We start from the raw sequence: 12,572 nt of genomic DNA on the forward strand, positions 1-12,572 counted from the left end.
ACTTTCCCCCATCTGACTATGACCACACACTGCCAAAACCCAAAGGTGTCAATGCCCTTACCCTAAAACTTGGTTCTAACCTTCAAAGAGATTAATGTGGCTCATTCCCCTATCCCTAGGAATACATGATTCGCTGTGCTGGAACTGGGGATTTAGTCTGATCAAAGACCAATTGTGCCTTAGGGTCTATTAAACCAAATACGTTTTTGAAAGGACAAGGAAAACACATTCAAAATAATACTTGACATCTGTCTCTCTGTTGTATAATAATGATCAGTAATTAAAGTAGGAAGTGCTATGAAATTTTAGATGGAAAGCTTGTCAAATTTAAAGTATTATTGGTCATATAAATATACATGTGTAATTACAGAATATTGGGCTTTTTTTCTTCTCTCCCAGGCACATTGCTCATCTGCTGTTGGAGCCATGGGTCCTGGGAATATTGGACCACCAAAAATAGAAACTGTCACAGGTAATAAAGCATTTACTTAGTAAAGTATATAGATCAATATAATCACTACAATCTTTTCTTTGGGAGTAAAATTATAGGGAGAGTAATAACTAACATTAACACTTATTAAAGGTGAATTCAAATGGTTGAGGAAATCATGAACAGCCATTTACATATAAAGATGCTGCTTTTACTCTAATGTTGCAGTAAGTAATTTTTCTAGTAATGGAAATTAATTTGCCTTGAATTATTCACATTTTTTGGCATATTTCCTGAGAGAGAAGACCAAGAAAATCATGTATGGTTAAATAACTTTTTTATTACTTAGGGTCTAATTACCAGGGTGCTTAGCTTCTTCACTATCTACCCTGCTATATTCTGGCAATTTCACAGAATTCATTCATTAATTCAGTAAATATTGAGAGCCTATTATATACCAGGCAATATGATCATCCCTGAGACTATGATGAAAATCAAAATAAAGGAGGTTTCTGTCCCCTTTGAGCTAATAGTTTTTGCAGACCACACCAAAACAAAAAATTATGAAATTTTATCTTACATTGAAATGTTTATAAATTAAAGCCCATGTGATGACTTATATAGTCACACATCCAGTAAACAAGAGCAAATATTTTGGGGGGTGTTTTCCCAGCATTTTGGCTTATACATTTTCACAGAGTCGAACATTTTACACATCTTTAAAAATATAGAAGGCTCCAGTTCCATCGGTCATCATGGTCACAATTACCAGAGGGTAGGCAGAGAAAGGAAGTGAAGTTCCTTCATCAACTTAGCTAACTGTAAAAGGTCTTATCTGGAAAAATGTTTAAATAATGGCTAAAAAGAGGTCTGAGGATTGTTTAAAATTTCAGTTATTGCTCTACATACTCAGGAGTCTATTTGCCTTATTCAAGAGACATTCACTGCATGAAAGACTAGTTCAAATTTGGATGTATTTCTGTGCTGCCTGTATTTCTGATAATGTAGATCTAATAAACTCTAAATTCTGAGAACAATGAGTCATATATAAAATGTTACCTATAAATCTGTAATTAGACTTTACAAAGCCCATACTAGGTAGAGGCAGATAATTTTGAAAGAATTGGCAGAACTGAAAACCTTCCAGCCAGATGCGTCTCTGGGGATGCTTAAAAAGACTTAAATAATGTTCTGTACCTAATGTGGGTCTCCATTTGCTGTCCCAATAGTCAAACAATTGTAAGCTGGGTTTTTACATCCCTAATCTACTTTTAAACATTTAAAGATAACATGTGGAAATCCAGGCACATGTTCAGTCCACATAAAAGACAAGTGAGAGATTTTCTTTAAAGCTCACATCTACATGAGGAAAATACTGGATTAAAAAATGATCATTGTATCTACTGTTTTCAGTTTCTTTAACTGATAGTATTTTTTAAGAATTATGTCCTGCTTGCATGGAAAAGGTATCAAAGACTTTCCATATAGTAAAACACAATGCAAGACAAGACACTTCTACCCAAACCATATTGATTCTATGTTTGACTTGTTATTTTATATAGACATTTTATATGTGATCCTATGTGTGTTTCTGAAAATATGTGTATTTCTTTACATATATGTGTTATATATAATATATACTTTATATGTGATGTTATTTTACATATTAAATATTTATATATGTTATATATGTGTGTGTGTGTATATATGCACATATACATATAGAGAGAGAGCGAGAGAGAGAGAGATTGGAAAGACATACACCAGAATGCTATCATTGGTAATCTCCAGGTAGTTAGATTGTAGATTATTTTATTTCTTCTTTTTGTTTATATGTCTTTTCCAAATTTTCTACAATTATTACTGCAATTCTACAATGTATTGCTTGTGTATTGATTGAAAATTTTCAAGTCAGTTGTTACTAATTTAGTTTGTTTTGACCAAAAAGCAAGCCAGTAGTTACAGATAGAAATGCTTTACTTCAGTGATCCCAAATTGAGTGTGAGGAAGAACAGGAGTAATTCTGAGGGGGGAAACAGGCAACAGGTTCAGCTTGATCTTCCCTTCCTTCACAGCCAACCTTAAAACCGATGATGAAAATAACAAGGACATCTGGAACCCAGGAGAAGTTCCCGAGGGGGAAGAGCACGATGACATATGGGATGTTAGAGAACTACCCGAGTAAGTCAGATGAAGCCAGGAATGTTTAGGGGGTTAAGTTAGGTGTGTCCTCTGATACTATTCTATTTTTGACAAGATTCATAAATTTACTTCTTCCACATAAAAAATTAAACTAAAGTAACACACAGAAGGCATGTGTAATTGATGATTTTTTCCCTTCTAGAGCAGAAACAAATAGTAAGACATAACACCTTCCTTTCAGTTATTATCTAACAAGAAATGAAAAATACTGTCATTTCCATTATAAATTTATATTTAATGTCAGGTGTATTATGTAGAATTAACAGTGGGAAAAAAACTTACCATTAAATTATAAGCATTCATACAAACTAAATTATTATAACATGTTTATGTGTCAAATATCTACTTTTAATTACTTAATGTTCCCCAATTTCAGTAGAAAGCTGTTTCCACTCCAATTATCAATTATTACCTGGACTTGTTACTATTTTAGCCTTATGTTTAGTATATTTTGCAAGCAAGATTGAAGCCTTGCTTTGTAGCTTTCTCAATAGGAATTGTAAATATGAAATTTTAAATTATTATCATAAAAAACCTTTCATTCTGATAAAATAAATCACTCATACTTCTAAGAATGTAAAGTATGTTTATATATATAGTTGAAATTAATGGTTAACTACACTAAGCTTTAATATGTGTATTTTAAAATAAAATCTTGATTGAATATCTAGAATAGCATATATTTAAAGCTATTCTTTAACATATATACATTGTTATATATATTAAATATATGTTAAATTTAGATTTAATATAAACATAATTTTAGCATTCAAATATAAAGGCAATATTTACTTAACTATGTACTTTATAAATTCTTGAAGAGTTCTGTGGCAAGTGATCCAACAGTTTTTCTAATTCTGACTATGAAACTGTGTCCAATGCTTTAAAAAAAATCCATGCTTCTGTCTTCTACATCAGTTCTGAAAATAGAATCAATCAGTGGGAGACTGCAGATAATTAACTGGAAAAAAGTATCCAGCTTTCAAATAAACAATGTCAAAAAACCATAAAAGTCATTAAAAAAAATAAAAGGGATTTTAAAACATTTCTGTCTGCATCTTAAGAATGAAGAGAGTAATCTTAGGTTATGTTTATACAATGCCCCACATCCATATGAAAGGTAAGAATTAAGTCACTCATTTGTCATATTGTATAATGAATGTCAAATATCCATATGTGGCAAGCTCCAAATTTGAGTAAATTTTCATTTTTCATCTTGATGTTTGATGTTCTGTAGAAAGAACATCTACAAAAGCTTTAAACGATTAAGAACTCCAGGATGTGAAGAAAATTGCTTTATAAAACTTTTAAAATCTTTATTTTATGCAAACACATTTTAAAATGTTGCAATGGGTAAGGAATGTGAACAGGCAGTCCACAAAAGAATCACAAGTGACCAAATAAAAAATAATAAGGGCCTGAGCTAAGTCACTGATCTCGAGGAGAAGTATGAGGGTCTTTATCCAAGAGAGTTTTCAAGGAAGATTTGGCATTTGATTAGATATAATGAATGAGTGGAAAGTATCAATGATGTCGAGGTTACCAGCTTGGGTGACTCGGTGAATAATGAAGCCATTAACTGCAGTTGGGAACATAAGCCACGGGAAGCAGTGAGTTTGGTTTTGGATGTGTGGGCCACAAGGTGCCTTTGGGATATCCAGGCAAACGTATATAGTAGGCAGTTGGAAAATTGCATCTGGAGATGAGGCAAAGAACAGCAGCTAGAGCAAATCCATTTGGGAGTCATGGGATTATGGACCAATACCTTTCTGTTTTATTTTAACCTGGCTTCACCTTTGTTAATACCTGGTAGATGCTATAGTGTATTGAGAAAAAAGTGGCCAATATCTAATAGCTACTTGTTGTCAGTCCTGTTCAAACTCAGAAGAAATCCCTTTTTCATTCCTGGGCATTCCTGTTTGCAAGTGGTCAGAAGTTCAATGTAGTCTTTCAGTCTTCCTATCCAGAGATTTGCTATTTCTTCATTAGGGTGGAATTCAATAGAAAGGATCATTTGTAAATGTTTGCTTACTTCATTCCACCCAAAAAGACAGGGTACATTATGGCTGGGTACTTCTATAAACCATTCTATCCTTAGGGGCCCACATTTGGGAGCAAGGAAAGATTTGTGAATTGTCATGTGTGAGGAGAAATACCAGGGGTCTTTCATTGAACTGAGAATTCTGTAGGACTAGATTCTAAACACTGTAACTGTGCTAACTGCATTACCAGTATTTCTATATGCAGAATCTTAGTGGTGTAAAAGACCACAGAGATCATTTAGTTCAAACCTACACCCTCCCATACATTGTGCAGATCTGGAAGCCAAGACCCCAAGAGTCTGTGACTTGACCAAGGTCACACAGTCAGTGATAAAAACAGTACTAAACTTGGATTTTCTAACTCTATTCTGTGGCTTAAATTCAGCAGAGGAGAGTTATTCATCAAACAAACCCTGGGTTATGAGCCCACTATTCTTCTGAGTTACTGTTTTTCAGAAAAGGACCTTCCTTTTTTTTCTGCTTTTAATCTTATTAGAATCTTATTAGAAGTTCCCTCAATCCATTTTATTTGTATAGCTCAAAAGAGGTATACTTTATTCTTAGAAAAGAAGTATAGACAATATAAAGCCTACTTTACAGTGTTAGGTATTTTTGACTGAATTTCTATTCCTTTGTGTTCTGCTACATGCCTGAAAAACTGCCAGTACTTTATTTATTTGGCCCTTTTATTTTTTGTAATAGCATGTCCCCATAAATTCCTAGTTTTCTGCTCTGTGACAAGAAAATGCTTTTTCATTTCAATCTATCACTGACTTTCTTTTCTTTCAGGTTTGAGATTATATTCAAACAGCAGGTGGGAACTGAGAATGTATACCTCGGATTTTCGAGAAAGGACTCTTCAACAGCATGTTGTGACGAGCTAGTGGTAAGCCTCTCTCTTCTTCCCTATTTCATATGACCATTACAACCAAATTGACTGACAATTGCTATATAATATATCATATAGGCAATGCTGTAAACTCTTCAAAAAATAGTGGTTGCTGTGTTTCAGATACTAAAGGAATAATGGGATAAGCAATTTAAACTTGGTAAACATGTTAAAACAAACTGTTCACACATGTGGTGAAGATTTACAAATAAACATAATAGAATCACATGACATAATACACTATTTCTGGTCTTATCAAAACTGCCCAGTCCAATTGTACTAAATTTTCTTTCATCCTAGTTCTGTCCCATGCATGTCATCTGATTGGCTATTAACTTCTGATCAGTTGGCAGGCAATCAGAATGAAATATTTCCTTTCCTGCATCTGTCTCATCTCATATTTATATTTCTTTTAATGACTCAGCTTACACTGGGGGATTTAAAAGGGGATATTTTTCTTAATTTTGGGTCTGAACTTCTGACTTAAAACTCTAAAAAGACATCTAAAATGTTACTTGGTTCCCTTATCTGAATGACACTATAGGATGTTGGAGAGCATTCTTTGCCAAGTCACTGTTTGTGCATAATAACGATAGCAACACCAATGATAACAATGAAACCACCTTACTTTTGCTTATTTGAGCCTCATAATGATCTTACTGAAAAGTCTGAGCCTACCCAAGAATGTAGAATGCATCTCATTTTGGCAACATACAACGGTACAGTGTTAAGAATTTATTTTTTGAGGTCAAGTTCCGTGCATCTATTTTATCCCCTCCTTGTCTTACAATACTCTACAGTTTAGAGCTCTGAGCTGTGCATAGGAGATGCTTAATGTTTTTTTCTTAAGCACATGATAAATGGAGTCTGTCTTCTGTGTGAACTTCAGGTTTTCTCTTATTAGCAAAACTAAGATACTCAATTGAATCAAATAACATAATGGGAATGGTGACTTTAAGTACCACAGAAGATTTTTGAGACTCTAATGAGTTAAAGTTTCAAGTGATCTTGAAGTAATTAGCTCCCAAGGTTTTACCAGTGATATTCAAACTCCTCTCTCTTAAATTACTGTAAAAATATGTTTCTGATACCTAGTGTTGAGGATTGCTCTAAACTCTGGAGAAATTCAGGCCCTAAATAAACAAAACTGTGAGCCTTTCCATTTCTCTCATGCAGCTTGCTACTCATCTTAATAAAAAAGGTATCTTGAATAAAGAATCTTGAAAACTAAATCATACCTCAGAGTAGGAAGATAGAATTCATCTAAAACTCAGCAAGGATATACAGGAGACTTAATTCCTCCCTCTAATAAATTTATAATTGATTGGGGAGACAGAACTAACATAAATGAACTGATTTTATTATTAACAATTAAACTCAGTGTTGACAATTTTAAGTCTGCCAAGAGTTCAGAGAGTTTGGATAAGGCATGGACACCACTGAATGGCAGCAGCAAATGAAGTATTTGTCAGTGCTTTGGCACTTTACCTCATGTGTACTGCTATTTTTCTTCATATATTCAATCTTTAAATATTTAGTGAGTACTATTGTGTACCAGGTACTGTCCTAAGTACTAGGGATACAAAGATAAATAAGAAACAGTTAACTACCCTCAAGGAATTTGCAATAAAGGAGATGAACACCTAAGAAATCATTGCAGTTCAGTATAGTCAGTGCATATTTAGAGACATATACCAGGTACATAGTGACATAAAGCAGAAAGGGATCAATGCTGGTTGGACAGGATTTCTCCAGTTGACAACATTCCAAGAAAGGCATTCCAAGCAGAGGTAAGGGTGGAAAAGTACCCAGGCATGAACTAACATGGCTTATTTGGATAATAAAGAGTAATTGTTGGCCCTGGTATACTTGTAAACTGACTCTCAAAAAAGAAAAAAAAAGCCCTGATTTGTAGCTTGAATTTTATCCTGTAGGCATATTAATGATGACATCCATTATCACTGCATAACCCCTCTGGTAAGATTCTAACTAAACAGGTTGTTGACCCCATATCAAGTATTTTTTGCTTAAATTTAGAAGCTTATTATTTCTGTTGATAATATGGCATTTTCTCAAATCTAAGACATAATCAAACTGTAGATGTGCCATTTTATAACAAAGGAAAAATAGGAGTATGACTGCATTAAACATATGCATTGATTGTGAGGTGCATTCCCATATCAGAAACATTAAAATAGGGGAAACATGGCATCTTAGAATTAGCTAAATGATGTTATTTGGGCCCTGGACCTGGTCTATAAGTAATAATCCAACCCAGAGACTTAAAGAAAAATACCTCTGCATACTAGAAGCACAAACAATTAGCTTAAGTATAAAGAGTGATTTGGAGTTTAAAAATTCACAAGGACCACCCTTTCCTTCACCCTCCCCAGACTCCAAATAAGAAAGCAACATTTATTAGTCCTCAATCAAAGTGATTTTCCTAAACATAATTCTAAGTTAGGAATACATATGTCTTTGGCAAACCTTCTATTCTTTCCTAACCACAACCTGAAGAGCTCCATTATTCAAATTCTCTGCCTGCTGCTCTACTCCTGAGTTGGCAGCTACTGAGCTTCCCTTGCCTTCATCTATATTTGGCATTTTATTTTTTTAATAAAAATTATGTATATTTAAAGTGTACAACATGATGACTTGATATGCATATATCTAGTGAAATGATTACTACTATCAAGCTCATTAACATATCATCTCCACATAATTAGCATTTGTGTGTGTGTGTGGTGAGAGCACATGAAATCTACTCTTAGAAAATTCCTAGTACTCAATAGAGTATTATTAACTAGAGTCATCATGCTGTATATTAATTTTAAAAGGAGAACTAGGCCAGTGGTTTGCAGGTTTGCTTTGTTTCGTTTTTAGCTGCCAACCGTTTTCTTCAAGCAAAATTTTATGAGCAAGGCTAACATATAAAACACATAAGTAGCACTGCCTTGGTTAAAAGGGTACTACCACCCATGTATGAGGCAGCTCCTAGGAGAAGAGGCTCTTGGAACGCAGTTTAAAAGATGCTCATCTAGCTTTTCCTTCTTATATGACAGTTGAAAAAATAAGGTCAAGCTTACAAGGCATCAAATACTATATAAATTAATGAAAGAATAATAAGAGAGCTAGACGCTTTGCCTCCTAAGTGACATGTATATGTTTTTCTTTAAACCTCATGAGTAGAGTGCCCTGTCTTGTTTTGTTTTGTTTTATTTTCTCTTTCATCCTCTATACTCTCCATCCCTCCTCACAAGGTTCCCACTATAATAGGTTTGATATATCCTCGACTATATATCCTTGAATACATATTTATCATTGTTTACTATGATTTTTAAAATTCAACAAATACTGAGCACTTACTATAGTCCAGATACTTGTTATATATATTGTGTTAAACAAAATAGATAAGCTTCTCCTTTCAAGGAGCTTACTATCAAGATATGAAGCCACCCATAAGCAACAGCACAGACTTTTATAGATCCATCCAAAAGGGAAACAATGAGCCCAAATGGATACAGTGTATTACATACATAGACAGCAAAGACAAGATCATCATGGTATCAGCTCCTGGTGTCCCTTTGCCCCATAGGATGATACTGAACTAAAGGGACTAGATGACAGATGACATGAGCGGTGGGACACTCTTGCTGAAGACCAGCTCCAGACTGCTATTGTGTAGTCTGCATCTATACCCAAGGGGAGGGAGGCAGAAAGTTCTATGCCTTACTGGAACCAGGGAAAAGGATGAGAAACTGCCTCATGGCAACTTCCCTCAAGATTAGGGGCCTCCCACAAGGTAGAAAAACAGATAATTAACAGCCTTGAGGCAACTTCTCACAAGACTGCCTCTCCTCCTGTGTTCTAGGAGGATCACCGGATGTTCTGCCAAGACCTGGGGCAGATTGCAACTGAGCCTTTCCTATGTGGTCTATGTGGATAGAGCAAGGTCACCAGAGTGACATAGTGGAACCATTTCTCTACATTTACAGTCTACGAATAAAAGTTTTTATCCTGATTGTTTTCACTCAACATGATATAATAATAATAATAGCAAATAGTTTATATAATGCTTACTATGTGCCAGGCATTTCTCAAAGACCTTGGCACTTAGTGACTCATTAATCCTCACACCAACCCCATGAAATAAGTGCTATTATCCCCATTTTACAAGTGAGGTTCCTGAAGCACAAATAAGTTAAGTAACTTGCTTAAGGTCACACATTTAAACCTGGCCGAATGACAGGTTAAATCCAGGCGATTTGAATTTGATAGAAGTAGGTGCAAAGTGATAAGGGCACAATGAGGAGGAAGTCCAAGCCAACTTCTCAATACAGTTGGCATTTGACCTGGACATTTGAAGGACATAATAGTATGTCAGGGAGGGAAAGCTGTCTGAGTGGAGTGAACAGCATGAACAAAGGCATAGTGCTATGAAAGTACATGATGTGTTTTGAGAACTGTTTGTGATGTTCTTGGAGCCCCAGAATGCACTGGCGTGGAATAATAACAGAATAGGCAACTTAGAGCTAGCTGTAAAAGCCCTTGAATGTCATACCATATACTATGGACTGAACTGTTTCCCCCCCAAATTCATATGTTGAAGCCCTAACCCCCAGTGTGATGGTATTTGGAAATGGAGCCTTTGGGAGGTAATTAGGTACAGATGAGTTCACAAGGTGGGGCCCTCATGATAATATTAGTGCCTTATACCAAGCAACACCAGAGAGCTTGTTCTGCTTGCTCTCTCTCCCAGCCATGTGTGTGCTCAGCAAGAAGACAGCCATCTACAAGCCAGGAAGAGAACTCTCAACAGAAACCGACCATGCTGGTATATCTGGCATACTCAGAATTCCAGTCTATTGCATTTTGTTATGGCAGCCAGAGCAGACTAAGACCATGAAATTTGAACTTTATTTTGTAGGCATCAGAGTCATTAACTGCTTTAAAGCAGGTGAGTTAAATGCTTAAAAGAGAATTTCAGACCAACTCCAGTGGCAGATTGTGATGGAGAATTTGGTGGAGATTCTGGTAGGAGGCAAATGTGAATTTGGGAGACTGGTGGTAGGAAAACCACTTGAAAGACAATTGCACCTGTTCAGGTGAGAGAAGAGCCTGGACTGTGGTAGTGAGGATAGAAAAGAATGCCTTCAGTAGACATTTTGGAGGTAGTGCTGATAGGATTTAGAAAGTCATCAAGTGTGATATGTAAAGGAGAAACGGAGTCAGATTTCTAGCTTGGGTGACAAGGTGAGTGCGACTAGGTGATGGCTTTAATCAAGATATGGGAATGTGAAGTGGTTTACCTCTGGTAGTAGTCTTAGAGATGGGTTTTATTTCTTTTTGCTCATCTGAATATTCCTTTTTTACAATTACCATCTATTACTTTTGGAATAAGAGTAAACAAAGGGTGGCTGAGTGTGTGTTGTGGGGATCAGATATAGTATGCAAAAAAAAGAAGTCAAAGTTCTAGGGGGAAAAATATTCAGTTTTTGCTATATTGAGTTTGAAGTGCCTGTAGGAAATCTCATTGTAAGTGTCAAGTAGGCTGTTAGAAATACAAATCTATGTGGAACTCAAAGACAGAGTGGAGATGTTGATTTTCAGAGTTGGTGTTTGCTCTCTGCAGGGATTAGAATATACTACCACAGAGTGCTGGCTTTGCATCAGGCTTGGACTGAAGTAGTACTTCATTTTGTGTAGCATGTGTATGTTTAGAGAGGGGAGGGTGTTGAGATGGATACTAGGAAACTCTCAGAAATGGGACTAAATGGGGACAGAAACAGTAGCTCTTGGGATGGGTCAATAACCAGAGACTGTTCAGACAAAGGCATTGTAAATTTTCACTCTAGTTCCAGGCTAGGTATTGAAAACCAAGAGGAATCACATCAGTGAAGCGAGGTTGGGATTGTGGCAGGCTTTAGGTATATGAACAATGATGATGGCAGAAGCCAAAAAGAATAAAGGTAACAAAGAATGGGAATCTGCCTACTCTGATAACAGGGCTGACTGAAGCCCTGTTTGGGTGCGAGTTGGGGAGTGTGGGAAAAATAATTTCATGTATCAAAACTATGTAGGGAGATTGCCTGGCTTTCCCACTGGACTAGTATTTGTGGCAGAAAGGGGGAGGATACAGTGGGGAAGTAGGTCAGTGTATTCCCATTTTTGCCCATGGGTACTGAACAGCAGACTATGTCTAAAATCCAAAAATGAATAGGGCTAGGGTTATTGATTTTCTGCAAAATGACCCATTGTTTGTTCTAGCAGAAGGGGTAAGTAGCCTGCAGGTAACTTGATATTCTTTTTTGAGCTGGAATGCATACTTAATATTTTGGTGATCTTTCTTTAATAGACCTGTATTGATAAGGGGACAGTCTGATGTGAGGGTAGAAAACAAGCCATTAAGCCAGTTTTTTTTTTTCATTGCCACTAGGATATGAGCCTTACTTCATCTCTAAGTCTCACCGAGAATGAGGTGAGAGTCAGGGATGGGATAGGAGTCAGTCAGCATCTGGCAGACACAACTATGAGTCACATGTTTATCACACGTATTTATCACAGAAAGGGCTATCAATCACTCTGAGCAGTGTCTGCCATTCCTCTGAGAATTTACTTGTTTCTTGAATGATCTGCTTCTCAAATGTTGATTTTTCTCTTAAGGTTAAAAAAGTCATTTTCATTTACTTTTAATGAATAAATAGATTTGACTTTTGATAAAGGAATGGATTCTCTTTCCATTTAAAATTCTAGAGGATAGACAACTTTTTTTGGTAGACTTTCTGATTATGCTAATCTTATTTCATTGGTTATATATCAGATTGTGTGTCAGGGAGAAGGATATTTGAGCTGTAATACAATTCCTTAATATCAGCTTCAGGCAGCACAGTAAACCTCCAATTAAATTTCTTTCTTTTCAATTAAATTTCTAATAGCTGTCTCAGTAATATACATACATTTATAGTTAATGTCATAACATTCTTTCATAAAGATGGTAGGGGAATGAAAG

General features: G+C 35.7%; 1 protein-coding gene across 2 annotated transcripts in view; it reads left to right on the forward strand.

The window, feature by feature from the left end:
- Positions 1 to 12,572, forward strand: part of DNAAF6 (dynein axonemal assembly factor 6) — a 53,509-nt gene that overhangs the window by 20,721 nt on the left and 20,216 nt on the right. For both annotated transcript variants that reach the window (XM_057495501.1, XM_036924933.2), the window contains exons 3-5: positions 400 to 472; positions 2,506 to 2,611; positions 5,464 to 5,560. In XM_057495501.1, the coding sequence (XP_057351484.1) occupies positions 400 to 472; positions 2,506 to 2,611; positions 5,464 to 5,560 (276 nt within the window). The remainder of the gene's footprint in view (positions 1 to 399; positions 473 to 2,505; positions 2,612 to 5,463; positions 5,561 to 12,572) is intronic.

The sequence above is a fragment of the Manis pentadactyla genome, chromosome X (assembly GCF_030020395.1).
Source record: "Manis pentadactyla isolate mManPen7 chromosome X, mManPen7.hap1, whole genome shotgun sequence".
In the NCBI taxonomy this organism is placed as follows: domain Eukaryota; kingdom Metazoa; phylum Chordata; class Mammalia; order Pholidota; family Manidae; genus Manis; species Manis pentadactyla.